Here is a 27,861-nt window from a genome sequence, read left to right as displayed (position 1 = left end):
GTAAAGGCGTTTGATTTTTTTTTAATGATCTATACGACGGAGTTTGAGTTCAGATCCATTGTTCAACGGATTATATGAAAGTTTGATCTTTTAACCATCCGATGGATGACCTTTGACGATGATTTCTTCTTGTATGCATGTGGCTTAACACATCAAAGGGTCTCCGTGTGAGACTGGAACCTGGTGTTCCATAATAAGTAGCCACCTTCACGCCTATGAGGTGCCCATGAGCTTTGTGATGTTATAAAACCTATAGCGTGTAAATTGGAGATCCTTTGCTCTCATTAAAAATGCTGCTAAAATGGATTTTGGAATTTCACCTGGATTAAGGAAACGGTGTTCTTCCTCCTTTTTATTACTCATTTGTTCCACTCAATGCCACGGACCATACCCTGCTGAGAGTGAAGCAGGATAGTTGGTTCTTCGGCCTTGGACAGTGCTACTCAGTGCCAGGGTGACTTTTCTACCATATTTATCACATTGTCCAGAAACCTAACTGGACTAAATACTGTGGCTACCAGAGCAGGTCAGAGACTTGGTATTCTGCAGCAAGTGACTCATCTCTTGACTTGCCAAAGCCTTTCCACCACCTACAAGGCACGTCAAGAGTGTGATTGAATACTTGCCTGGATGTGTAGCTCCAACAACACTCAAGAAGCCAGGAAAAAGTAGCCCGCTTGATTGGCACCCCATCCATCATCAGCAACATTCACTCCCTCCATCACCGGCGCACCGTGGCTGCAGTGTGTACCATCTAAAAGATGCACTGCAGCAACTCACCAAGGCTTCTTCAACAGCATCTCCCGAAGCCGCGACCTCAACCACTTAGAAGGATAGGGGCAGCACGCGCATGGTAATGCCATCACCTCAAAGTTCCCCTCCAAGTCACACGCCATCCTGACTTGGAAATATATCGCCATTCCTTCATCATTACTGGGTCAAAATCCTGGAACTCCCTTCCTCGCAGCACTGCAGGAGCACCTTCACCACACAGACTGCAGCGGTTCAAAAAAATGGCCCATGACTACCTTTTCAAGGGTAATTAGAGATGGGCTTTAAATGCTGGGCTTGCCGGCATCACTAACATCCCAGGAATAAAAAAAATTTAATTACTTGTCCTTTCATTCATTTATCTCCTTCCCCGTAGAAAAGAGCCTCCACCTTTATACTTGCTCTGGTTTGTGCAACGGAAGTCGGGAATAAAGTGTGGGGAATTCTGAGCTGTGACTTACACTGGAACCCACAGCTCTTGCTTCATGTCCTCGTATCACCATACAATATAAATAAATTCATCATTTATATATTAGCTGTCAGTTTATTCTGTGAACTAGCCAAGGAAACTATTCCATATAAAAACATAATTTTGTGCAGTCATGTACTCATTTAGGTGACCTCCGATCCACTAAGTCACTCCTGAGTTATCTCTGGCCAGAATGTCTGTTGCTATGGCTTTGTTTTTTTTAAAGTCAAACAATTGACTTGGTTACTTTAATCATGTGATAAGATCAGTCTTTGATAATGACTGCTAATTGGTGCTTTATTAAGAGCCCAGTTTCTAAAGTGGACAGCTGGATTTAGAGGCATTGGGAAAGGGTTATGTTTAGTCAACCACTGTAATAAAGGTCAAAATATAATACATTCAGAACTAATGTAATGAGAGATTGGGGGAAAATACATCGAATAGGATGAAAAAGGTTGAAGTCAAATGTTAAACCCTTTATTAAAAAAAAATGCTTTAGTTATAAAGTTACTCCTGTCACCTGAATAGCTTTCTTTTCATATAATAAATGCCATGTGCTGAAATATGAACAACTAAAAGTCAGCCTGAAAAGTTTGACATTCACTGGAGTTATTGTTGGTCCCATTAAATGGTAAATTCTGACTTACAAAAATAAGTTTGATGTTTAGGAAAAGTCATGCAAAGAATTTTAGGAAATTAATTTAATACTAATTTGAAGTTATGAAGGCATTCAAGAAATGACAAAGCATTTTAAACTGAATACTGTGTCTTTTATCAAAATGATGTTGAGAGCAACTAGCTCTGCAGCATCAGCCAATTGGCAGGGAACAACCTTATCAAACAAAAGCACGGACTATTTTAGCCAGGCAGCTGCGTGCTTAGTTGTAGCTTCAGCTTGGTTATGTGACCATTTGTGGAATACGAGAGAAGCTGCCAACTTTCTGAGAAGATTTGGGAGTGCTCATGTGTATTTTTTTTTTTAAAGACAGTTATTTTAATTTGAAATTATAGCTTTTGTTCCAAAGATCTTACAAAAGTTTCAGTTTTAATTGTGTATGTTTGGTTTGGCTACCGATTATCAATTTGTAAAGAAAAATAACTGACTTGACATTCCAGATTGAAGTTTAGTGTGCTACCCTCTGTTTATAATGGACTCTTCTGTCTACTCAGAAAATCAACTGGAAGCAAAGGAATCTGATATGTCCGACACACTCAGCCCAAGTAAGGACCGGAGCAGCGACGACACCACAGGTAGGTTTGTATGATTATTGAATTAAAATGCAGAGATATATTTTACGAAAAGGCTGCTAAATGTATTTTTTTAATTATCTCAAATTAAATTTGCAAAATACACTTCTTTAATTACCTTGTATAATATTCTAATCAATTCTTGTAAAATTCTAATGAACTGTTTTAGGTAATCCTATAATGAGAAAGTCCCCTTACATTGGGTTTTGTATACAAGTATGCTAACTGATTTGTGCACTGAAGTCTGAATTGAAATGAAAAATACCTTGATGTCCTTACTGCTGAAGTTTGGCAATGCTTGCTGCTTCACTTCAGTAGAATTGCAGTGTTTTGCGTCTCATGTAACTTGCAAACTAGGTCATTCGTCAATATTGTTAACTTTGGACAATACTTGTTTTTTTCATCCTATTTCCACCTGTTTTAAAGTTCTGTTTATTTGAATTGTTGATATGGTTTGACAGTTGTCCCTTTCTGTTACAGAAAGTTTTTCCTTATCAACTACAGTACTTGAACCTCAACCCTTTTTTTGTTTCCCACAAAATCTTGGAAAATATTCACTTTCGTGTAAAATGGCATTGTTTAATGCATATAGTTTAAAAAATGTTTTAAATATTAAATGAGAACGAAAACTATTCAAGTTTCAGAAAATTTTTGTTTTATCAAACAAGATTCCCTCTACTTTTGATCTTAAATCCATTAGAAACAACTCTAAATAACTCTCTCAAAATCCTGACCTCAGTATTACATACTTAGTTTGCCAAATATGTCTTTAAATTAACTATATAATTTTCAGAACCTTTTAAAGCTACTTAAAGTTTGTTGCTATGCAGCATTTTTTTTGGGGAGCAGGGTGGGAGGTGAAGAGATATTCAGATTATCCAATATCTTCACAACCTATTAAATTACAGATGGTTTTGTTGTGCCATGTTCTTTCAGGAGGTTCTACTGTTACTGTAAGAAATTATGTACCACAGCTGTTGCTATGTAAGTTTAAAGTTGTGTTTTTAAAACTAAAAACAGATTACCAAATGGATGAACAAGAACTGAATGAATCTTTAACTAAAGTTTCATTATTAAAAGGTAAGGTTTTTACTTTACATTTTTTTAATATATTTTATATTGTAGTGTTAAGTCGCAAATACAGTTATGTTTTTTGATTCCAAAAATGGCTCTTTATCTTCAATACTTTTGTGGTTATCATTTAGTAAATCTTTGCTTACATTTAATTTAATTGAACATCATTTTGTTTCCTCTCTCTTTAGCCTTTACCATTTCTATAATTGAAGTATCTTAATTACCAATGTTTACACAGTAAAGTTTTAAATCTTCAGTGACTAAGCTTTATTCATATTAAAAATTAGGATTTTGATGTGAGTAATTAAATTTTGTCAACCTGTTGTCTCAAACGAATACAGAACATGGAATGTTTTTTGAGGTTTTCCCATTATTCTTATGCTTGCACCATTCTGCACATTTTTGGATGCACAAATAAATAGATCCAAAATCCTTCTTCTTCAAAAGGGAATTGGATAAGTACCTAAAAGAAAAAAAATTGCAGGGCTACAGGGAACGGGTGAGGACTGGGACGAGCTGAAGTGCTTTTGCAGAGAGCTGGCACAGGCTTGATGGGGCAAATGGCCGCCTCCTGTGCTGTAACCATTCTAATTTTACTCTCACTTCCAAATATCAATTGTGTGTGCAAATGACATGGGTCAGTTGGTATTCAGATTGTTCTGTCCCTGCAACTTTGTCTGCTTTTCGTGCTAGTGCAGACTCTCGAAGTGACATCTAGTGTTCAGGGTGGGAACTTATCTTGTCATGTTCTGTGACCCAACCGATTTACTGCTTCATTGTGCACCTCTTGATTTTCTGTTCGAGGGAAGGCCATTCAGCATTAAATTTTTGTGTTCAAAAGGGTCATTTATAATAATTAAAATCTTCTAATATGTGTTGATCTGCTAATGTTTTGTAAAACGCAAGGCTTTATAGAGCAGGACCTGATGACATCAGAGGATGAAACATTTTTCCCCATTGGAATGCAGCTGAGCGATTTTTAAATAAAATGTTATTGCATTTGACAGGTTCTAGAATCAGTTTCTCAAAATGTAAATAGTCTTTATAGCACAAACAGACTAATGTTGTCATAGCTTCTCTGCTGAAGTACAATGAAGTTTATTACTATCCACTGGGGATTAAAGGGAAGCCAACTGTGACACATTCTGAGCAGTTAAAGCTGAACAAGTAACAGAAGCCTGCTTGCTTTCTGACTATATATGGACTTCTACAATGCCGTTTATTTGTTTAACCATTTCCTCACAACTTTCTTAAACAGTGCATGTTAATTCTGCAACTAGTTGACTTTTCATGACATCTTATATTTAAACATATCTAAAAGATTAGTTTTGCAAGCATTGTACATATAAATTAACTTTCAAATATTAATATTTTCTCTGGTATTATCTAGTTTAACAGTATTGTATATAAGGGCTTTCATTATGCACAAAGATTCAAGCACGAGAAGAAGCATTGGTTCCAAAGTTCTCCTCGTTTGTACCAGTTGTATTTAGATTTCAAGATTTTTAAACTATATATGGGTTTTTAATTACAGAAAGGTTTCACTATTTGAAATAGTTTAGTGTAGCAGTTTTTTTTAAAGAAGCCACTAATATGCTAATATCAGCATTTAAAGCATCAATTAGCATTAGATAATCTAGCTCAGTAAAAATCTTACTGCAAAAGAGTAAAGGGGCAGACAGTTGATTATATCAGCGTGATTCCATTTGTATTGAAAGACATCAGTGCAAGATATAGTCAGTATATAGTTGAAATTACAGCAGACTACTGATGTGAACATCTATATGTAATCTGAAATTTAAAGAAATGTTGCATTTATTCTCTTTGCGTCGCCAAGACAGAGCAGTAGCAATTATTTTAAATTAAAATGTCATTCACATTTATTTCTCCCTTTGTATTGCTTAAATATTTTAAGGTGCATCACTTGTTGATTGAGTTGCCAGTGTTTACTGCACAACGATTGCTTTGCATCAAATACTACGCCCAAAATAGCAATCTGATACTGTTGGGACCATGCAACCGCTTTCCTGACAATGGACAGTGTGGGATTTTGTTCCGATGTGCTTAAAAATCACCTGACTGCCATCTTGATTGTAGTTACTTGTACAAAGCAATCCTACTGGTGGTAACCACCTCCAGTGACTTTGGTATATTTATTTATTTTTTCAAGCAATAGGAGGGAAAGATGAACATTTGTTGGTCTTGGTAGATGTGTGTTTTATGGGAAGTATTTTTATTAGAGATGTTAATTTTTAAAAAATTGCAGTCTGCAGCATTCTGGTAAGTGGAAAACCTATTTGTACTTAAAATACAGTTGATCGGATAGATGTTCATTAGGGTTTTATGTGCTGCAGAGTCGCCTTTGTTGTATTCTAAGTACATCAACAAACTGGAATCTTAGAACAATTGCTGGTATAATGAATGAAGACAGCTGTCATTCAAAATGTTTCTAAGTTTTGTCACAGTAAAACAAAACAGTTATTGTAAGTCGGTCCAGTATTGGGATGGGTTGTCACACATGTAGTGCTCTTGAATAAAACAGTCAGGGGGTGACTTTCGCCTTCATTTTCGGCGGTTTTCTCTGCATTACAGCTGTTTTTGGAAGAGAAACTACCCAGCGAAAGTTTCCCCCTTACTTTTTAAGTAGAAGCGCCCACATTTCGGAAAGACCGCCGGGGAGCAAACCGCCAACGTGCACCTGTGTGCACTGCCAAGGAAAGCACCAGGATCGAAGTTTGGCCTCAACGGAAGCCCATACAGAGCGCCGAGGAAACTGCCCATGGGAATCAGCCTGAAACAGGGCAGAAGGTGAGTACCCTGCAAAGAGAGGTTTTTTTTTAAAGCTATCTTGGGAATGTTTTTTTCACTTTTTTTTTTTAAGTGAAAAAATATTTTGAGTTTTTCCCCCCTCCCTCGGCCCCACAGCAGCCTCTGACTAAATATTAAATAATTACCATCCATTCAGGTAAAAACTGTCTGTTTTCCCTAGTTTCAGCTTTAACTGCTGAAAAACCCCTGAGAATCTTGGTGCAAGATCCATTTTCCCGCCGGGCGGTATTTCTTACCTCATTAATGGAATTTTCACCAGCGTTAATTGCAGAAGCTCAGCGGTCTTTTCTGGGCAGCAATCGTGCAGTGAGGGCTTTGGGGAAAGTCTAGCCCTCAACATATTACACAGAACTCTTAACCTTAAGCATTAAGCAGGCAAATTGCTTTACTTCAAATACAGTTTTGTGTGTGATAAATGGGAAAATGGTAAGTGTCTGATGAATTGTTTCACATCAGACCTAAATCCAGTTATCTTTCAGCAAATTAAATAAGAACTATGGATATCTTTTGAGAAGACTGGAACATTTGGAAGAGTCATTTTAACAAAAAAAAAGAACTATAACATCTAGGTGGACCAGAAGAGAGTGCATATTTTTAAATCTTTGCCCTGAAAAATCAATAATGGATTGAATGAAATCCAACTTGTATTCAATTTTAATTTGATACTTTTTTACTTTGACCATACCGGATACATTAATGCTGTCGTGTTATACAGGCCAATGCAGTGTCACAACCATTTGTGTAGTGGGGATTACAAGCAGGAAGTATGCAGTTATACTACCTTATAAGTATACTAGACTTATGCTGGAGGGCAACGACCGAATGTTGGTCCATTCAAAAGCAAGCAATGACTGCAATTTATTGGGCTCTTGTACTGCTGCTGTTTTTCCTACTGATTGAAAAGAACAGATTATTCCACCAAACCTTGTACCAGTATGGATTTAGTGCTACAGAAGGCAAGCTGACTTTTTTTATTTTAAAGAATGAAGCAGACTTTGTACCTGCATCTGAGGTGGAGCAAAATCAAAGCAAACCTGACTTTTGGAAGTGGCTGCACTTAAAGTGACCCTTTTAAAAGAGGCCAAGAACATTATACCATGATACTGGCACCAAATATACAGTAGAATAATGAGGAACACACATTTTCAAATAGCTACTCTCTGTAGTCTTATATTCACCAACAATTTGTGTTCCATAGTTTGAGATGAGATGAGTTCTCGCAACTTGATGGTGGTTCACTTATTTAGTGTGGCTTTGTTTCATAGTGCCGTGCAGTGCTTGGACTAACTTTTTTTAATACTACATATTTTCAGTATATGAGCTTACAAATGACAAAAGTCATTAAAAAGCAGGATAGATCATTAAATACTTGCTCACAAAGAAACCTTGGTAGAACAAGTGAAGACAGATGGGAAAAAGTGTTTGGAGAATTGAAGCTCATGCAAATTATTACATAGTACGTAAAAGAACATATACTCATAGATGGTTACAAGATTAAAATGCAAGCTCCCAGATTTAGATGGAAGTTGGTTTCTTCCACCTTTCTTTAAAACTATCACACCCTCCAAATGCCATGCATCTTGACCATCAATACCCATCATGACTTTATTCAAGTAGGAGCAATGTGTAATGGCTTCAATGAACAATTACATTTATGCTGGTCACTGCAAAATTACCAGAGTTTAATATATAGTGGCTTATTGGAATGGGCATTGCCATAAATTGTATTTATCTGAAAATCTAATTGAATGAGTAAATTTTATCTGTAGTAAGCACATTTCCAACTGAAGTGTAGGAGATGGGGTCGGGTTTTCATTCCTTGGGGCCTGTTTTACAATTCAGTTAGATCATGGCTGATCTGTACTTCAACTTCATTAACGTGCCTCTGTTCATATTCTTTGCCCTTACCTAACAAAAAACTATCAAACTCAGTCTTCAAAACTTCAGTTGGCCCAGCATCCATAGCCTTTCGGGGAGAGAGTTCCAGATTTCCATTAGCCTTTGTGTGACAAAATGCGTCTTAATTTCACTGCTAAATGACCTAGCACTAATTTTAAGATTATGCACCCTTGTTCTGGCATTCGATCCCTTCTAGTTTCGAACTGTTAAAATTATTTCACTCTGCTGTCTTTTTCTTCACTTTCACAAGCTCTCTGCTCCCCAGAATCAATTTTCTGAACTCCTCTTATTTTTTTTCCAGTGCTGTGTTCTTTTCTCTAAATTTGTCCTGTTGTAAATTATTGAGTTTTCCTTTAAATGTCATCGCTCAGCCATCAAACATAGAGGCTATTCTTGGCATTAATTGCAAATAAATACATTGTTTGAAAAAACTGCAAGAGACGCACAGTCAGCCCCTCTTGATGAGTATTTTGTGTCTCCATCTTTTTTGTACTTTAAGTGACCAATAGGAAAATACAAAGCTCACTTAGCTAGTCAGTTTTTCTTTTAAAATTTCAGCTTGTACACAATGCTGAAATATTAATGCTATCAGAATAAAGTTTCAACTCAAATGTTGGGATCAGCTTTAATATTGCAATACCCTAAACTGCAAAAATGAGCACTGAAAACAATTTTAAATGAAACATACTTTTTACATTCATACATCTGACAAACACATCGAGTAGCATTTCCTGGACCCTGTTGGCATCCAGATTAACTAAATTGTTTGCAGCTTGTTGAGGGTTAACAATACAGCACTTGATGCCTGAAGCCACAAACTATAGTTCCCATTATATAATTGATCACATGTATAAAAAGAATACTTTATGCATTTTCCCTGTCATTGATGTTACCCAACGTACCTTTTCACATTAAATAGAATATGGGCCAGAATTTTCAGTTGGTATGATAGCATACGCTCCAAGTACGCCGTCATACTGCCTTTGAAATTGGTGCCAAGCAAGCACATGTGCTAAATTCTGAACTTGCGATCTGTCAAGTTCCGATTTGACAGATCATCCATTCCAGCTGTGAAATCCTTATTGCCGGAACAGAGGTGGGCTAATTGCCCACCAACTGCCCAGCAATTACGCGGTAAAATGTTGTGGCTGGTGCAAACAGGTACAGCAGCCTGTTTGCACAGTGCAAGGGATAGGGGGTGGATGAGAAATTAGCAATTTTAGGGCCATAAAATAAAAACAAAAACATAAGAACCTACCAGGCAGCTGTAAAGGCTCGGTTTGAGGGATGAGATTTTTTTTTAAATCTTGCAGAGTCATCCATTAAATAACTGTCCTTACTTCTTTTTGAAGCCCAGTATGGCACATGTCTAATAAATATTCACACCGTTTAATTTAAAATTTGATTGATGTTGGGCATTGGAGATTTCTGTTTCCTGCTTGGTTGAGTGAAAGGAGCATGGCCCCACAGATCCCAGGTACGCCCCTGGGATCCATGGGCCACTTGGCTGCGCACAACTCCGCACTCGGTCATTTCAGGGCCTATGTTCCAGCATTTGCACTTGTTCCTTTTCAATTTTACTTTATATTGCCTTTTCACATGATTAGGTAATGCTTTTGCATTTTGCCAAACTTTTTTGAAGTATTCTTTTCTGATTGGTGCCTGATAATTTTGTAAGAAAAATGGTGCCCGTTTCTTTTTAAAAAGACTTATGATTAAATGTTAAAGTGAACTGTTGAGAATGTGGTTGCGAACTCTGACCACTGGGTGGCACTGAGGAACAGTTTTAGGATTTATTGTCCTATTTGGAACCATCAATATAAAAACTTTGAAGACTGTACAAATCTTGATTTCCGTGTGCATAATCATGGGAAATGTATTAGTATTCTACAATCAACATTGATGATGGAAAGTCGCAATTAGGTATTTTGGCCTGATAAACTGAACTTCACTTAAGAGCCTTTGAACCATTTTGTTTGCTGGATTCTTGTTCACCCCCAGACATTGCAATTCAGACTCTTCCAGATACTTAGTCATTTGCCAAGCGTAAGGGAACATTTTGTTAAATGGCTCATATATTTCCAATGAACCAAAGTGTAATCTTGTATTTCAAGTCATCTGAAAATTACAATGCTTCTGGTGACCAATAAACCCCTTATGCTGTGGATCAGATCACTTAATGAAGTATAAACTGCTTCATATTCTCCTAATCTCTTCAATAGATTGACAAATTACTCTCTGACTGTAATTAGGTTCTCAACAATGAATCAGATTAAGTAGTAAAATGAGCACAAAAAAGCAAATAACAGATTTCACTAGATTACAAAACTTTATTTGCAATCCTTGTTCCAAAACTAAACAAAAGTCACAGTCTTTGAGCTTTGCGATAATGACGTTTAATTTAGACCGACATCCATGTCAAAATAATAAATGAAATGAGGCATTCGAAGTGTTCCTGTTCGCCGTCACTTCTCAATGGGCTGGTGAAGCAGGAATAGTGAAAAGCCCACGTGGAGGCAACCATTATATCCACATTCAGTTTTTGAAATTTGAAGTGAGACACCCAAATAACAAGAGTATCTGTCATAATTGAACACAGCTGAGATTCATGGTGGGGTTGAAAAGTAGCAGCATGGTATCCCAAAAATCTGTCACCCCTTTCAGGACCAGTCTAAATTGAGGACCTGCAGGACCCCCTGTGTTAAGAATGTAACAGAATTCTTACAGGAAGCATGGTGGGAGGGAAGTATAATCAAGCTAGCTGTGGGAGTCGGTGGGTTTGTTGTTGACATTGATGGACAGCCTATCCCAAGAAATAGAGATAGAGAAGTCGAGGAAGGGAACAGTTGGCGATGTTTCACTGCTTTCCTCCTTCAGCCTCTGCACCGAGCCTCTGCATCTCATCATCGGTGATTTCAAACTCCATCTCAACTCATCATGCTCTCCTGAGTTCACCAGCCTCCTATCCTCGCTGAGTGTCTCCCTCCATGTAAACTCCCCCATCCCACATTCACGGCCACCCCCTCGATCTTGCCATCTCTTGTGGCCTCGCTACTCCCATCGTGTCAATCGCAGATATGACCCTCTCTGACCACTTCCTCGTATCGCTGTCCACCCACATCCCCCTTCCACCCCCAACCAACCCTACCTCTTGCATCCACTCCTGGAAAAGACTCTCTTACAACTGCACTTACAAAATCCCAACTGTGCAGTCTTTGTCCCTTAATTCAATACAGCATTTCTGCAACTACCGCTCAACCAGTCTGCTCAACCACACCCTCACCACCACTTTTAATGCCATAGTCTCCATTAAAACAATTACTCTCTCTCACCCTGGCTGTTCCCTTTGGTACAGCCCTGATCTTTGCTCCCTTAAGTCCAAGGGGCGCAGACTTGAATCGATTTGGTGGACAACTGGCTGCAAAGATAAAGCCCAGCTTCTTTTCTCTCTCCTGCAGATCATCTTCTTAAACCCCTCTCCTTGTCTCCTCTACCTTCCCCTCCAACAAGTGCGAGGAGCTCATGGACTTCTTTGTCTCTAAGATTGAGACCATCGTTCAGCTGCCTCTGCCACTTCCTTTCCTTCCCCTAGCCTACCAGACCAAACTTCCTCTAAGGTTCCCCCCTTTCCTAGCCCTGAACTTGCATCTTTTTGCAGTTGCTCTCCAATCTCCCCTCATGACCTCTCTGCACTCATCATGTCCATGGGACCCACTTCCTTCTCCTTCGACCCTATTCCCACCAGCTGACCACCCAACTTCCTTTTCCGGCTCCCATTTTAGCTGACATCGTTTACGGTTCTCCTCGGGTTCTATCCCCATTGCCCTCAAATCTGCTGTCATCACCCCTCTCAAAAAAAAAAACCATGACCCTCCGTACCTTGCAAACTGCCGCCCCATCTCCAACCTCCCTTTCCTCTTAAGTCCTTGAATGTGTTGTCGCCTCCCAAATCCGTGCCTATCTTACCTGCCACAGCCACTAACTCCATCCCTCTGCCCAACATCTATCTGAGGCTGAGTCACACTGTTCGCAAGTTTCGTGTCATATTTGACCCTGAAATGAGCTTCCAACCACATATCGTGACATAATTAAGACTGCCTATTTCCATCTCTAACATCGCCCATCTCCTACCTTGCATCAGCTCATCCGCTGCATAAACACTCTTCCATGCCTTTGTTAGTTCTTGACTTGACTATTCCAACGCACTCCTGGCAGGCCTCCCACGTTTTACCCTACATAAATCTGAGGTCATCCAAAATTCAGCTGTCCGTGTCCTAACTCGCACCAAGACCCGTTCACCCATCACCCCTGTGGTCGCTGACCTACATTGGCTTCCAGTTAAGCAATGCGATATCAAAATTCTCATCCTTGTTTTCATATCCCTCCATGGCCTCTCCACTCACTATCTCTGTAATCTGCTCCAGTCCCAAACCCACCAAGATATCTGTACTCCTCTAATTCTGCCTTCTTGAGCATCCCTGGTTATAATCGTTCAACCATTGGTGGCTGTGCCTTCAGCTGCCTTGGCCCTAACCTCTGGAATTCCCTCCCTAAACATCTCCACCTCTTTACCTCTCTTTCCTGCTTTAAGACACTCCTTAAAATCACCACCACCTTCTTTCATCAAGTTTTTGGTCATCTGCCCTAATTTCTCTATGTGGCTCAGTGTTATATATTTTGTCTTCTAATACCCCTGTGAAGCGCCTTGCAACACCTTACTACATTAAAGGCGCTATATAAATACAAGTTGTTGTTGAGATGGACCGTATGTAGGCTAGATGTGCCTATCTTTCCCTCAATTCCATGTTTGAATCCCTCCAATCTGGTTTCCCCCCCTGCCACAGTACCAAAACGGCTCTCACCAACGTCACAAATTACGTCCTTTGTGACTGTGACAAAGGCAAACTATCCCTTCTCGTCCTTCTTGACTTGTTGCAACTTGTGACACGGTTGACCACTCTATCCTCCAACGCCTCTCTACCGTCACCCAGCTGGGTGGGGCTGCACTCACCTGGTTCCATTCTTATCTATCTAATCGTAGCCAGAGAATCACCTGCAAAAGCTTCTCTTCCCGTTCCCATATCGTTACCTCTCGTGTCCCCCAAGGATCTATCCTTGGCCCCCTCCTATTTCTCATTTACATGTTGCCCCTTGGCGACATCATCCGAAAACACAGCATCAGTTTCCACATGTACGCTGATGATAGCCAGCTCTTCCTCACTACCACTTCTCTCGACCCTGCTCGGTCTCTAAATTGTCAGACTGCTTGTCCGGCATCCAGTTCTGGATGAACGGACATTTTCTCCAATTGAATATTGGGAAGACCGTAGTCAATGTTTTCGGACCCCACCACAAACTCCATTCCCGAGCCACTGACTCCATCCCTCTCCCCAACTTCTGTCTGAGGCTGAACCAGATTGTTCGTAACCTTGGTGTCATATTTGACCCTGAAACGAGCTTTCGACCACATATCTGTAGCATAACTAAGACCGCCTATTTCCATCTCCGTATCATCGCCCGTCTCCACCTTTGCCTCAGCTCATCCGTTGCTGAAGCCCTCATCCATGCCTTTGTTACCTCTAGACTTGACTATTCCAATGCACTCCTGGCTGACCCACATTCTACCCTATGTAAACTAAAAGTAATCTAAAACTCGGCTGCCCGTGTCTTAACTCGCACTAAGCCCCGCTCACCCATCAGCCCTGTGCTCGCTGACCGAGATGCCTGTGCTTCTCTAATTCTGCCCTCTTGAGTATCCCTGATTATAATCGCTCAACCATTGGTGGCCATGCCTTCTGTTGCCTAGGCCCCAAGCTCTGGAGCTCCCTGCCTAATAAACCTCTCCACCTCTCTTTCCTCCTTCAAGATACTCCTTAAAACATACCTCTTTGACCAAGCTTTTGGTCACCTGCGCTAATTTCTACTTGTACCACTCGGTGTCAAATTTTTAATCTCATAATACTCCTGTGAAGTGCCTTGGGATGTTTCACTACGTTAAAGGCGCTACATAGATACATGTTGTTATTGTTGGGGAAGTGTGGAAGTTGGAAGCAAAAAATGAAAGACTTGGATTTATCTCGCACCAAACTTCTCAAAGCACTTTACAGCCAATGAAGTACTTTTGGAGTGTAGTCACTTTTGTAATGTAGGAAAAGTTAGAAGCAAAGTTGATGAAATTTTCCAGTTCTGGGCGAGAGCAGGAAGCGGCACCAACAGTCATCAATGTACCTGGAAAAAGAGGTCAGGGAGGACTCTGCCTCTTGTGTAGCTGGGAAAGTGCATATTATTTTTGTAAACTAAATATGTTCATGAATCTTGTTGTGCAAACCTAATGTTGAGCATTTAAAATCATTTTACAATCGCTGGTCTTGTAAATAATCTCTCTTCGCAATAGTTTCTATAATATGGAAAGTCACCCATATAAGCAATTTATCTTGTTAGGTTTGTGTGTGTGTTGTTTTTGAAGTGTAATATGTGCATTTGGTTACCAATAGAGGAGTAGGTGAACAACGGATTATTCAAAATCATGTCGAGACCATGAAAGTTTAATTTGCAGGGGGGGACGGGGGTGAGGAGAAGCAACAACTATTGTCAAAGGCTTCTTCCAGTTTGTGATGTGCAGGGCACATTTTATGTCAAACTGTGTAGCAGAAAAGATCTACTGAGTATTGTGTGTCTTTCAAAATACTAACTATTCAGTTTCTACCATTTCACACACCAGACTACTTGAATCACCATTTAAGTAAACCGAGTCCTGCTGGGGGAGTGAGTGATTTGTTGAGATTGAGTGAAGTTGCATTGTTATTTTGGCAGTATTATTTTATATCTAGCGATCAAAGTTGTAAAATTAATTCATTCTAAAAATAGTAATTTTTGAAATGTGTACAATAACATAAAATGTTTTGCAAATTTTATGCATGCACATTCTTAATGCTATGCAAGCAAATGCTTAAACAAGTCTCTTTTTTTTACTAACTTAATTATTGCTAGTATAACAATTTCCATTAAGTACAAGTCTTTTTATTAGGCTGATGCAAATTAATTTGTTGCTTAAATTGGATATCATTGTCTTTTTTTTCCCTTCCCTTTGCTGTGGAGAGAAATTAAGATTGTTCTTCTGTGTTCAATATAAAACCTGCCCACTAAAAGGTTCAAGCAGATTTATACAATTATGCAAATACGTGCCCATCTTCCAGTCATTTATATAATCTCTAAAGTTGGTAACAAATTAAAGAAAAATAACTTATCTGTTTCATACATCTTTGTGAAAATTTCAATGTGAGATATATCTCTTCCATTAACCTTAGTGTAGTTTATTAATACCGTACATTTATTGTCTACACTCCCAATTATTCAGAATTGGTCATTGTATTTACTGTATGAAAAGCCCCAATAAATCGCTCAGCAAATGCAGATTTGTAGCTGGTGGTGCAACTACAAATTCAGTGCTGAGTGTAGAGCTGCTGTTTCACTCCAGATGGTGACTTTCACTTTATTCGTTCTTCTCCTTTGCCCTTCCCTCCCCTTACTCAAAAATAAAACACTCCAAAGTAGGGTTGGAGGTCCATGTACCACTTATTAAATTGCTGTGGCCAAAGCATATTTGTGTACGTGTATTGTTCTGTCCTGACTTGTCACATAATCTGCTGTATTAACGGTCTTGCTCTGGAACTCTAAGGCAGTACAAAAAATGGTGGTTGTTAACTGTGCATTCAAGTCATGTTTTGCTCCTCACCTTTGTATTGTCCATTGTATTTTAATTTCTGGTCATCCATGACCAAAGTAAAATAGCCCAAAGAAGCAGCACTATTTTCAATCCCAGCAAGTTGGAATTAAAATTGGTTCCAATATAAAGCCACAAATTAAAATTAAGGCACAAAAATACTTCAAACAAGTGTCAGTCATATTTGATAGGTTACTCACAGCACACAATCACAGTTGGGTGTGTGTGTATCAAACATGGCAGAAACCTTATGAGCACTCCGTTTGGCTACAAGGAGCAAAATGTATGACCATTATGTGGCTTGTATTCTTTGCATACCATTATTCATAAAGTATGCAATTGGAGAAGATCCTTCTGTAATTATACCTTTAGTATACATTTTATTGAATTTGAATTAAATGTGGAAAAATAACTGTTACGTGGAACTCTAAAGTCTGCGCATTCTCCCATTTTAATGACTGATATGAGCCAGCACTTTAAGGGATAAGGCTTTCATGTTGGCTTCTGTTTCATTCTCACGCAGCCTTTCTTGCTTTTCTGTGTTCTATGTTTGCTGGCTTCTGTTTCATCTGCACTGCTCTTCTGCTTCTCTTCTGCTTCACCCCACCGCAGACCTCTTGGCAGAGGCGAGGGCCTCCAGCAGAAAACATGAAAGTGAGCTGGATCATCTCAAGTGTAAGTATAGGGTGTATTCATTTGTTAGCTGACACAATACAAGCCTCCTTGATGTGGCAATTGTTGACGGCTATTTTCTGATTTAAAAGAAATTTGGCCCCAATCCTTTATTTTTAAACACTGAATTGATCATGAATAATATACAAACTTTCTCATGAAATCATTGAATCATAGAAATTTACAGCACAGAAGGATGCCATTTCGGCCCATCGTGTTCACATCTGGCCAACGAAGAGCTATCCAGCCTAATCCCACTTTCCAGATCTTGGTCCGTAGCCACATAGGTTACAGCACTTCAAGTGCATATCCAAGTACTTTTAAAATGTGGGTTTCTGCCTCTACCACCCTTTCAGGCAGTGAGTTCCAGACCCCCACCCTCTGGGTGAAGAAATTTCCCCTCAAATCTCCTCTAAATCTTTTACCAATTACTTTAAAACTATGCCCCCTGGTGGTTGTTCCCTCTGCTAAGGGAAATAGGTCCGTCCTATCCACTCTAGCTAAGCTCCTCATAATTTTATACACCTCCGGTCTCCCCTCAGCCACCTCCTGTTCCAAAGAAAACAACCCCAGCCTATCCAATCTTTCCTCTTAGCTAAAATTCTCCAGTCCAGGCAGCATCCTTGTAAATCTCCTCTGTACAATCACATTTTTCCTGTAATGTGGTGACCAGAACTGCACACAGTACTCTAGCAGTGGCCTAACAAGTGTTTTATACAGTTCAAGCATAACCTCGCTGCTCTAGTATTCTATGCCTCTGCTAATAAAGGCAAGTATTCCGTATGCCGCCTTAATCACCTTATCTACCTGCCCTGCTGCCTTCAGAGATCTGTGGACATGCACTTCAAGGTCCCTTAGGACACTGAGAAGTGTCGAGGTACAATCATTTAATGTGTATTTCCTTGCCTTGTTAGCCCTCCCCAAATGTATTACCTCACACTTCTCGGGATTGAATTCCATTTACCACGGTTCTGCCCATCTGATCAGTTCATTGATGATTTCCTGCAGTCTACAGCTTTCTTTTTCTTTATCAACCACACAGCCGATTTTAGTATCTTCTGCAAACTTCTCAATCATACCCCCTACATTCAAGTCTAAATCCTTGATATATACCACAAAAACCAAGGGACCTGGTACTGAACCCTGTAGAACCCCACTGGAAACATCCTTCCAGTCACAAAAACACCCATCAACCATTACCCTTTGCTTCCTGCCTCTGAGCCAATTTTGGATCCAACTTGCCACTTTGCCCTGGATCCCATGGACTTTGGTCATGAAAGTAAATCTGCCATGTGAGACCATATCAAAAGCCTTGCTAAACTCCATATACACTTCATATATCAAACGCACTACCCTCATCGACCCTCCTTGTGACCCTAAAAAAATGTGACACATTTCAGGTCATAGATCTTTCTCTGCTCTTATGAAGGTGTTTATATACTTACATTTTTCCAAGTTTCTTTTGATCTTACAATTGCTGTGTGGAAAGCCTCTTGATTTTTTTTTTGATGGTGTTCGAAGTAGATTTCATTTTGATTTTAGATGCGTTTAAACTGTAGTCTGGAAAAAAGATATTCAAGTTTGTCACAACTTGGAAGCTTGTTAAATTTCTTAATTATGGGAAAATCTTTCGAAGAAATTGTTTAATAGTGAAGCTTCCCTTTTTGGAGTAGTAATTTGCCCATCTGTGGTAATGTAGGTTCAGCAGATTCCCATTCAAATTTCACAGTCATTACTCTGTTTTGGTTATGTGTGGTGGTTGCGCTATGGTGTGGGAAATTTAATTAAAATATTTATCAAATATGAGATGGTAGCTTTTATAACTTAATTGTCTGTGTTATGAGATATGTCTCCCAAAATTCATCCAAGGGCCAGTACATTGGTTTTCTTAAAGCATTTCAATACTATTTACACATTTTAAAACTTTGCAAAATGTGAAGCTACCATCTCACATCTGCCAAGAGAAATGTTATGGTCTATTTCAAGTGTCCCCATATACTCTGGATTATCCCTCAAACAAGCTCTTGTGGAGTTTCTGGTAATCAGTTTGATTGGTGAAGGCCTGTGGTAATGTTGGTATGGTTAAGAAAGCAAATGGTATGTTGACCTTTTATTGCAAGAGGATTTGAGTAAGAGTAAAGACATTTTACTGCAATTCTATAGGGCTCTGGTGAGACCACACATGGAGTATTGTGTACAATTTTGGTCTCCTTACCTAAGGAAGGATATACTTGCCATAGAGGGAGTGCAACGCAGGTTCACCAGACCGATTCCTGGGATGAGGAGATTGTCCTCCTGAGGAGAGATTGAGTAGACTAGGCCTATATTCTCTAGAGTTTAGAAGAATGAGAGGTGATCTCATTGAAACATACAACATTGTTCCAGGTCTTGACAGGTTAGATGCAGGGAGGATGCTTCCCCAGGCTGGGGAGTCGAGAACCAGTGGTCACAGCCTCAGAATAAAGGGTTGGCCATTTAGAATTGAGATGAGGAGAAATGTCTTCACTCATAGGGTTGTGAATCTTAGGAATTCTCTACCCCAGAGGTCAGTGGAGGCTCAGACTTCGAGTATATTCAAGACAGAGATCGCTAGATTTTTGGATATTGAGGGATATGGGGATAGTGTAGGCAAGTCTAATTGAGGTAGAAGATCAGCCATGATCTTATTGAATGGCAGAGCAGGCTCGAGGGGACAAAAAGCCTATTCCTGCTCCTATTTCTTATATTTTGCCTAAATGTATCCTAAAGAAGGTAAATATGTTTGGCAAACTGTCAGATCTAGGTTTGGAACTTAGCACGAACTGATGGTATGAACGTTTCTTCTCTCGAGCTATCTTGGTTATAAGTCAAATATTTTGATGGTCAGTCAAGTTCTCGACGAGCATGAACCACAGCAGAAAACCTCTTGTAACTTGACCCTGATGGGCAGTAGAGTGGTAGTCTCACTCCATCAGTGTGAATGGCCAATTTAGTTATCAGCACAGTAGTCTCACTCCAATGTGGATGGCTGATTTAGCCACAGGCATGGTGGCTGTCAGGTACAGTAATCTGAATTTAGTATTGAGACAGAGAACTATGGTCTGTTAAAACACAGGTGGCCATTTGGCCCATCTTTGCTAATGCAATCTAAAAGTAATTCTGTTACCTTCCTCTTTCCTCGTAGCTCTATATCTTCCTCTGTTGCAAATATTTATCCACTTTTGCCTTAAAAGATGTAAAGGTGCCTGTTTCAGCTATTCCCGATAATGCATTCCATATCCCGACAACTCTGAATAAATAAATTTATCCCAACTCCTCCCATTACCCTTGGTGTCTGTTTGAAATTGATGACCCCTTGTCGCTATATCTCTTGCGAACAGTCTGGTTCAGCCTGCGTATGTGGTCAGAGAGACGATTAGAATCAGTGGCTAGGAAACAGAGTTTGTGTCGGGGCTGAAGACCGTGGGTTTGGTCTTTCCATTGTTTAATTGGAGGAAATTTCAACTCATCCAAGATGAGAAGCAGTCTGACAACACTGAGGCAGTGAAGGGGTTGAGAGAAGTGGAGGTGAGGCAGAGCTACCTGAGGTAGGGTATCATCAGCGTAGCTTGAGGTTGTGTCTTTGGATGATATCCTTGAGGGGGCAGCATGTTGATGAGAAATAGGGAGGGGCCAAAGATAGATCCTGGGAGGATTCCAGAACTAACTGCAGGGACGGGAAGAGAAGCCATTGCAGGAGATTGGCCACGACTAGCTAGGAAAGAGAGGAGCTAGGCAAGGATCGTCCTACCACTCAGGTGGACAACGAAAGGTAGGCGTTGGAGGAAGATGGTGTGATCAACCATGTCGAAGGCTGAGGGCACACCAGTAATCCTTGTGGCCTGAGTAAGACAGTCTATTAATAATATAAAACAATGGGCAGTTTTGTATTTTGGACATCCTTCCCCTAAGACTTAGATTAAGATTGCCAAGCTCATTTTACCCAAAACCCTTGAAGCAGATTCAGCACAAACTCTTCTTTGATAAGTTCAAGCCCTGGTCATAGAAATGAAAAGGCAATGTGCTAACTCATTGTGCTTCATTTTGCCAATGTTTTTGTTTCCCCAACCTCTCCTTTCTAGCTCCTGTGGATCACGTACCATATCCCTCTGTAGAGGACACCCAGGTTACCTGCTTTCAAACCTTTGTTCCCTCTTTGAGATGTGATATGCCACACTGATTTAATTTCCTCCTTCACTTTGTGTGGTAAAGTACCTAGCTGCCTATTGATGCCACCCTGGCACTATAAGAAAAATCATGAGCATGAGTTGTGGAAAATCTGATATAAATCTGTGTCCTGATACTGCAGTATAGTGCATTGGAGCACTAATGCACTACAACAAGGCACCAACTTTGTCAAGTATCTATTACGTTTACCATGGAAATGAGACGGTTGAAGCTGCTGTCTTGTTTTATTCATGAACTCTTGAGTAACCTTGAAATAAAATGGGTATCAAACATCCAGTAAGCTATGGGAATTACTGCCACTTAAGTTTCTACTTGTCCTCTATCATTAGCAGTGAAATCTAAACTTACTTCTACCCCTAATCATGTACAACAGTGTTAGGTCTGTGTAGTGACTCAACTCCTAATTCCTCAACGTGAATCTACTTTTTAAGGAATAAAGTTGCATCTGTACTCATAAGATTGTGAGGAAACTATTTTGAACAAGTGAAAAGACTGATGCACTGTAGTTGAAATTGCTCATGTTACTGTATCTATTTAATAATTATGGTTGGGCCATGTGGGAGCCATGGATCAAACAAGATTTTCAGAATGTGATATAGAGTGATTGATTGATTGAAAAGTGAAGGAAAAATAGTTGTTCCAATTAAGATATTTGGGACTAAATTAATTATTTGCTACATCCGGTTTTATTTTTCAGTCAGTCTGTAATCTGACATTTTTCTTCAGAACCAAACCTTGGTGAAAACCATTACCTCAGTTGATCTCCAATCAGAGTGACCCATCTATCTCCTGTACGTGCAATGATATGTTTCTTTTAAATGTAATCTGACGTGCCTTCAACCCCTAATCAGCAATCAGAGTTGATGTGGTGCAGGAATGTGTGAATTTATCCTACTATTTGCCTCTGTTACATACATTTTTTGTCAGTATAAATACATGTTGTGGATAACTATTATTAAAACACATCTTGGATGAGTAACTTCCATTAGAATTACAAATGCTTCCCCTTCTCCATCATCAGATATAACAGATGCAGTTTAGCACAGCTTAAATTATGGTTTTTCTTAATCTATTAAACTGTCCTCAACTTGATATATCTATTAAATATCTTTTACTTTTGGTTGTTAAATTCCAAAAAGTAACATTTTGAGTCTCCATTAATCGTCAACTCTAATTATAAACTTTACATTCATTGGACCCAAGTTTCGAGCCGCGCCTAGAACGGCGCAGTCCCGACCTGGACGCCCATTTTTCACGCCACAAAGTGCGCCTAAAAAAAACTTCCAGATTCTCCAGCACCCTGCAGGTCGTTTGCCGCTCGGCGCAGCGCAGTAGGAGCTGTAGGGGGCGGAGCCAGGTCCCTGCGCTGAAAACAGTGCCGGGACCTCTGCACATGCGCGCTACAGCGGGCGCGCATGTGCAGTAGCTCCAGGCGCCCAAAACTGTGTAGGAGGGGCCCAAAGCACGCAGCCCCTAGCCCTGAACGAATGGCCTCACTGGGGCGGCGTGGATAAGGCTCCTCCCACGGCCAGCTCCTGCTTCCTCCCAACCTGACTCGACTCCCACTCCCCGCCTCCGGATCGGACCCGACCCCACTCCTGCCCCCCCCCTGCCCCCGGACCCGACACCGACCCGACTCCCGCTTCCCCCGCCCCTGGACTGGACCCGACCTGACCTCCCTCCCCCCGACCCGAACCGAACCGACCTCCCACCCACCACCCCCCCCCCCCCGACCCGCGCTCCCCCAACCCGACCCAACGCCACCTACCTGTAAATCTGGTGCTGGGGACTGGCCCGGCCCGTTCAGCCTTCCCCCCCCCCCCCATCTCCTTGCCGCCCCCCCCCCCATCTCCCTTGCCGCCCCCCCCCCATCTCCTTGCCGACCCCCCCATCTCCTTGCCGACCCCCCATCTCCTTGCCGACCCCCCCATCTCCTTGCCGACCCCCCCATCTCCTTGCCGCCCCCCCCCATCTCCTTGCCGCCGCCCCCCCCCCCTTCTCCTTGCTGCCCCCCCCCCATCTCCTTGCTGCCGCCACCCCCCCATCTCCTTCGCCCCCCCCCTCATCCTTCCCCCCCATCTCCCTTTCCCCCCCCCATCTCCTTTCCCCCCCCCCTCTCCTTTCCCCCCCCATCTCCTTTCCCCCCCCCATCTCCTTTCCCCCCTCCCCATCTCCTTTTTCCCCCTCCCATCTCCTTTTTCCCCCTCCCATCTCCTTTTTCCCCTCCCATCTCCTTTTTCCCACCTCCCCATCCTTTTTCCCCCTCCCATCTCCTTTTTCCCCTCCCATCTCCTTTTTCCCCCTCCCATCTCTCCCATCCCATGCTTTTCCCCTCCCATCTCCTTTTCCCCTCCCATCTCTTTTCCCCCTCCCCATCTCCTTTTTCCCCCTCCATCTCCTTTTTCCCCCTCCCCTCTCCTTTTTCCCCCTCCATCTCCTTTTTCCCTCCCATCTCCTTTTTCCCCCTCCCATCTCCTTTTCCCCCTCCCATCTCCTTTTCCCCCTCCCATCTCCTCCCTCTCCTTTTCCCCCTCCCATCTCCTTTTCCCCTCCCATCTCCTTTTTCCCCCTCCCATCTCTTTTTCCCCCCCCTTCTCCTTTTTTCCCCCTCCCATCTCCTTTTTCCCCCTCCCATCTCCTTTTCCCCTCCATCTCCTTTTTTTCCCCCTCCTCCATCTCCTTTTTCCCCTCCCATCTCCTTTTTCCCCCTCCATCTCCTTTTTCCCCTCCCATCTCCTTTTTCCCCCTCCCATCTCCTTTTTCCCCTCCCATCTCCTTTTTCCCCCTCCCATCTCCTTTTTTCCCCCTCCCATCTCCCCTCCCATCTCCTTTTCCCTCCCATCTCCTTTTCCCCCTCCCATCTCCTTTTTCCCCCTCCCATCTCCTTTTTCCCCCCATCTCCTTTTTCCCCCTCCCATCTCCTTTTTCCCCCTCCCATCTCCTTTTTCCCCCTCCCATCTCCTTTTTCCCCCTCCCATCTCCTTTTTCCCCCTCCCATCTCCTTTTTCCCCCTCCCATCTCCTTTTCCCCCTCCCATCTCCTTTTTCCCCCTCCCATCTCCTTTTTCCCCCTCCCATCTCCTTTTTCCCCCTCCCATCTCCTTTTTCCCCCTCCCATCTCCTTTTTCCCCCTCCCATCTCCTTTTTCCCCCTCCCATCTCCTTTTTCCCCCTCCCATCTCCTTTTTCCCCCTCCCATCTCCTTTTTCCCCCTCCCATCTCCTTTTTCCCCCTCCCATCTCCTTTTTCCCCCTCCCATCTCCTTTTTCCCCCTCCCATCTCCTTTTTCCCCCTCCCATCTCCTTTTTCCCCCTCCCATCTCCTTTTTCCCCCCTCCCATCTCCTTTTTCCCCCTCCCATCTCCTTTTTCCCCCCTCCCATCTCCTTTTTCCCCCCTCCCATCTCCTTTTTCCCCCCTCCCATCTCCTTTTTCCCCCCTCCCATCTCCTTTTTCCCCCTCCCATCTCCTTTTTCCCCCTCCCATCTCCTTTTTCCCCCCCTCCCATCTCCTTTTTCCCCCCCTCCCATCTCCTTTGCCTCCCCCTCCCATCTCCTTTGCCCCCCCCCCCATCTCCCCTTCCCCCCTCTGGTCCCCGCTCTCTCCCTTTACACCCCTTCCCTCCCTCTACTCCCCCTCCCTCTACCCCCTCCTCCCCCTCTACCCCCCCTTCTCCCCCTCCCCTCGCTGTCAGAAACACAGACACTGACAGACATAGAATGAGAGACACACAGACAGACAGAGAGATAGAGACACTGACAGAGACACACTGGGAGGGGGGGGGGGGGGCATCCCAGCACGCTGTTGGAGGGCTCCCGGTGCTGCAGTCGGTAAGTAGAAAATGTTTTATTTATTGATTTAAAAAAAAATTATTTCTTATTAATTTTTTTTGATTGATTTATTGGTTGATTTATTGATGTTTTTATCATTTATTATTGATGATGGCTCTTTATTTGTAAAACTGAAGTGTTTAATGTTTGTAAACTTCCCTTTTAAACCCCCCCCCCCCCCCCCCCCCCATTCCCTACGCCTGATTTGTAACCTATGCCTGATTTTCTAAAGTGTAGACAAAGTTTTTTCGAGCGTACAAAAATCTTCACTTACTCCATTCTAAGCTAGTTTGGAGTAAGTTTTCACTGACAAAACTTTGAAAACAGGCCTAAGTGGCCGGACACGCCCCCTTTTGAAAAATAAATTCTGTTCCAAAGTGAAACTGTTCTAACTGACTAGAACTGGAGCAAACTAAATGGCGAGAATTCCGATTTCTAAGATACTCCGTTCTACACCAGTTGCTCCTAAAAAAATCAGGAGCAAATCATGTCGAAACTTGGGGCCATTACCAGTAACTTTGTCAAAATCACTGGTGGTCACTTCCTTGTACTAAAATTCACGTGTGAACAAACTGTGTTTAGATAACCATGGTTTATAGGATTTCAAAGACTGATAAATGAAAGAAACACAAAATACTCTTTGTTCGCTAACATCAATGAGGCTGACTTCTTAGGTCGCAGCTACCAAAACATTAAACTTGTGTCTGTACTTTCACTAAAAACTGAGCATCAAAGACCATGGCAGGATCATTATAATGTCTCCAATTTAAAAAGATTAATGAAAATATATCATCTGGTGGCTCGTGTTGTCGTGGGAAGGTTGGGAGGGGGAGGACAGCATAATTGCAATAGCCACTTAATCCCTGTAGTACAATACCTACTTAAATACTTCATTGTAGTACAAGTCTGAGTCATGTATTTCTATAAAGGTAATATAGTCCCCATCATGTATAGCAGACGCACTGGTGTTGACACAATTTGCCTGCTAGACACTGTGGCCGGTGTAACAAAGACATTTCACTAAGGGAATCGTCATCCTCCATCTCAGAAAATATTCAGGGTGTACTAAAGTTATTAAGACAGTTGAATTCAATGGCTGTAGACAAGCTATGCAAGGTGGAAGCTTTTTGCCGTCTTCAGCTATGGAGAGCTGAATGGGGCTGAAGTATGCAGCGGTCTAGTCAGCTTCCCCTCTGGTCATTCTCGCCACCACCTCGGGTATATGTAAGCAGCAATTGCAGGAGATGCCTCAGCGGGTGCCTAAAGGCGGCGGAGATGTCTGAAAGGACTTAATGACAGGTAATCGCACTTTAATGAGGTGCGAACAGCTGCCCAAAATAGTCAGCAGTTTAAATGGCGTACTTGTAATTGACATCTATGGTAATGGTAAATAGTTGGCTGCATATAGTGACATCACCAGTCCCAACCAAAATGGATATGATTGGGCAATTCACCCGTCAATTGCGCCTGGAGACCACACTGCTGTGATGGAGATTGATTTTATGCACAAATGTTGTTTGTTCCAGTTCGTAAAGACTCTCTCTAAATAAAGTCTGTGCTGCGTAAAGAAACTTGGTTTGCTTTGCTGTTTGCTCTATTTGCTGAGAAATGCATTGTTTGGTCACAAGTCCTGCCTTGCCTCTAACACATTGGCTGACCAATTGGCATGACCTCATCTCTCTCATCTGGAAGGAGGAGAGCATGCTGGGAGATCTGAGATGCAGTCATCGTGACCATCTTTTTTTTTAAAAAAAGGGGGACAAGCCCGACTGCGGCAACTACTGAGGAATCTATCGCTTCTCGGCTAAGATCATGCGTAACTGACCTGACAGGGGAGTAACCACCATAACCCCAAGGTGGTTCTCCCTGGATCAGGAAGGTATATGCTTGCTTTTTTGGAAATAGGAGGTGGGTGGGGTGGCTTGACCCATCCACCTCCATGGCACGAACCTGGTATTGCAGTACTTCCAGGAACGGTGCAGTGGCTCTAGGCCTTTTGGCTAAGAGCATTGGCGCAGAGTGATCCTTGAATGGGCCCAAGGTGACCTCTGGCGTTTGTGATTTGACAAAGAATTGGAACGATTGGCTACGAATTTCAAAAAAAAACTACAGAGGAATCTCCCTGTTATCAGCCACTGGGAAGGTCATCGCTAGAATCCTCCTCAACCGTCTTCTCCATGTGGCTGAGGAGCTCCTTCTGGAGTCACAGTGCGGATTCCGTCCACTATGAGGTACAACGGACATGATCTTTACGGTGCGACAACTGCAACGCTTCTCGCCTTTCGGCTAAGATCGGGAGTAACCATGACCCCAAAGTGGTTCTCCCTGGATCAGGAAGGTGGTTCTCCTATGCTTTTTGGAAATAGGAGGTAGGTGGGTGGGGTGGCTTGACCCATCCTCGGCCTTTTGGCTAAGATCTGCATAACTAACCTGACCAGCCACCATGACTTCCGGGTGGTTTCTCCCTGGTCAGGAAGGTATATGCTTACATTTTTGTAAACAGGAGGTGGGTGGGATTGGTGACCCATCCACCTCCACGGAGGTGTGTGGGGGACCTGACCCATCCACCTCCATGGCACGAACCTGGTATTGCAGTACTTCCAGGAACGGTGCAGTGGCTCTAGGCCTTTTGGCTAAGAGCATTGGCGCAGAGTGATCCTTGACTGGTGCAGGGTGACCTCTGGTGTTTGACAAAGAATTGTAACGATTGGATAACGATTGGACATGAATTTAAAAAAAAAAAAAAAATCCACCTCCACGGAGGTGTGTGGGGGGCCTGACCCATCCACCTCCATGGCACGAACCTGGTATTGCAGTACTTCCAGGAACGGTGCAGTGGCTCTAGGCCTTTTGGCTAAGAGCATTGGCGCAGAGTGATCCTTGAATGGCCCAAGGTGACCTCTGGCGTTTGTGATTTGACAAAGAATTGGCAACGAAAATTTTTTTTAAAAACTGCAAGAGAAATGCAGGGAACAGCACCAACCCTTGTGCGTGACCGCCTTTGACCTTATAAAGGCCTTTGACATTGTTAACTGCGAGGGACTATGGAGCGTCCTCCTCAGTTTTGGCTGCTCCCTAAAGCTTGTCGCCATCCTCCGCCTGCTCCACGATGACATGCAAGCCATGATCCTGACCAACGGATCC

At 42.2% G+C, this 27,861-nt stretch overlaps 1 protein-coding gene and 1 non-coding gene across 8 annotated transcripts in view; both read left to right on the top strand.

Annotated features, from left to right (window-relative positions):
- slmapa (sarcolemma associated protein a) overlaps positions 1–27,861 on the top strand; it is a 242,193-nt gene that overhangs the window by 176,930 nt on the left and 37,402 nt on the right. For 4 of the 7 annotated variants that reach the window (XM_070895262.1, XM_070895261.1, XM_070895266.1 and 1 more), the window contains 3 exons: positions 2,411–2,491; positions 3,509–3,568; positions 16,626–16,688. In XM_070895262.1, coding sequence (XP_070751363.1) covers positions 2,411–2,491; positions 3,509–3,568; positions 16,626–16,688 — 204 coding nt within the window. Of the gene's footprint in view, positions 1–2,200; positions 2,294–2,410; positions 2,492–3,508; positions 3,569–16,625; positions 16,689–27,861 lie in introns of those variants that run through there. The other 3 variants (XM_070895264.1, XM_070895265.1, XM_070895267.1) reach the window with 2 other exon arrangements.
- Positions 26,510–26,704, top strand: LOC139277824 (U2 spliceosomal RNA). Its single transcript, XR_011596146.1, has one exon. It is a non-coding gene; the product is annotated as a U2 spliceosomal RNA (small nuclear RNA).

Source organism: Pristiophorus japonicus, chromosome 12 (genome assembly GCF_044704955.1).
Source record: "Pristiophorus japonicus isolate sPriJap1 chromosome 12, sPriJap1.hap1, whole genome shotgun sequence".
Taxonomy (NCBI): domain Eukaryota; kingdom Metazoa; phylum Chordata; class Chondrichthyes; family Pristiophoridae; genus Pristiophorus; species Pristiophorus japonicus.
This window is presented reverse-complemented; position numbering and strand designations above follow the sequence as displayed.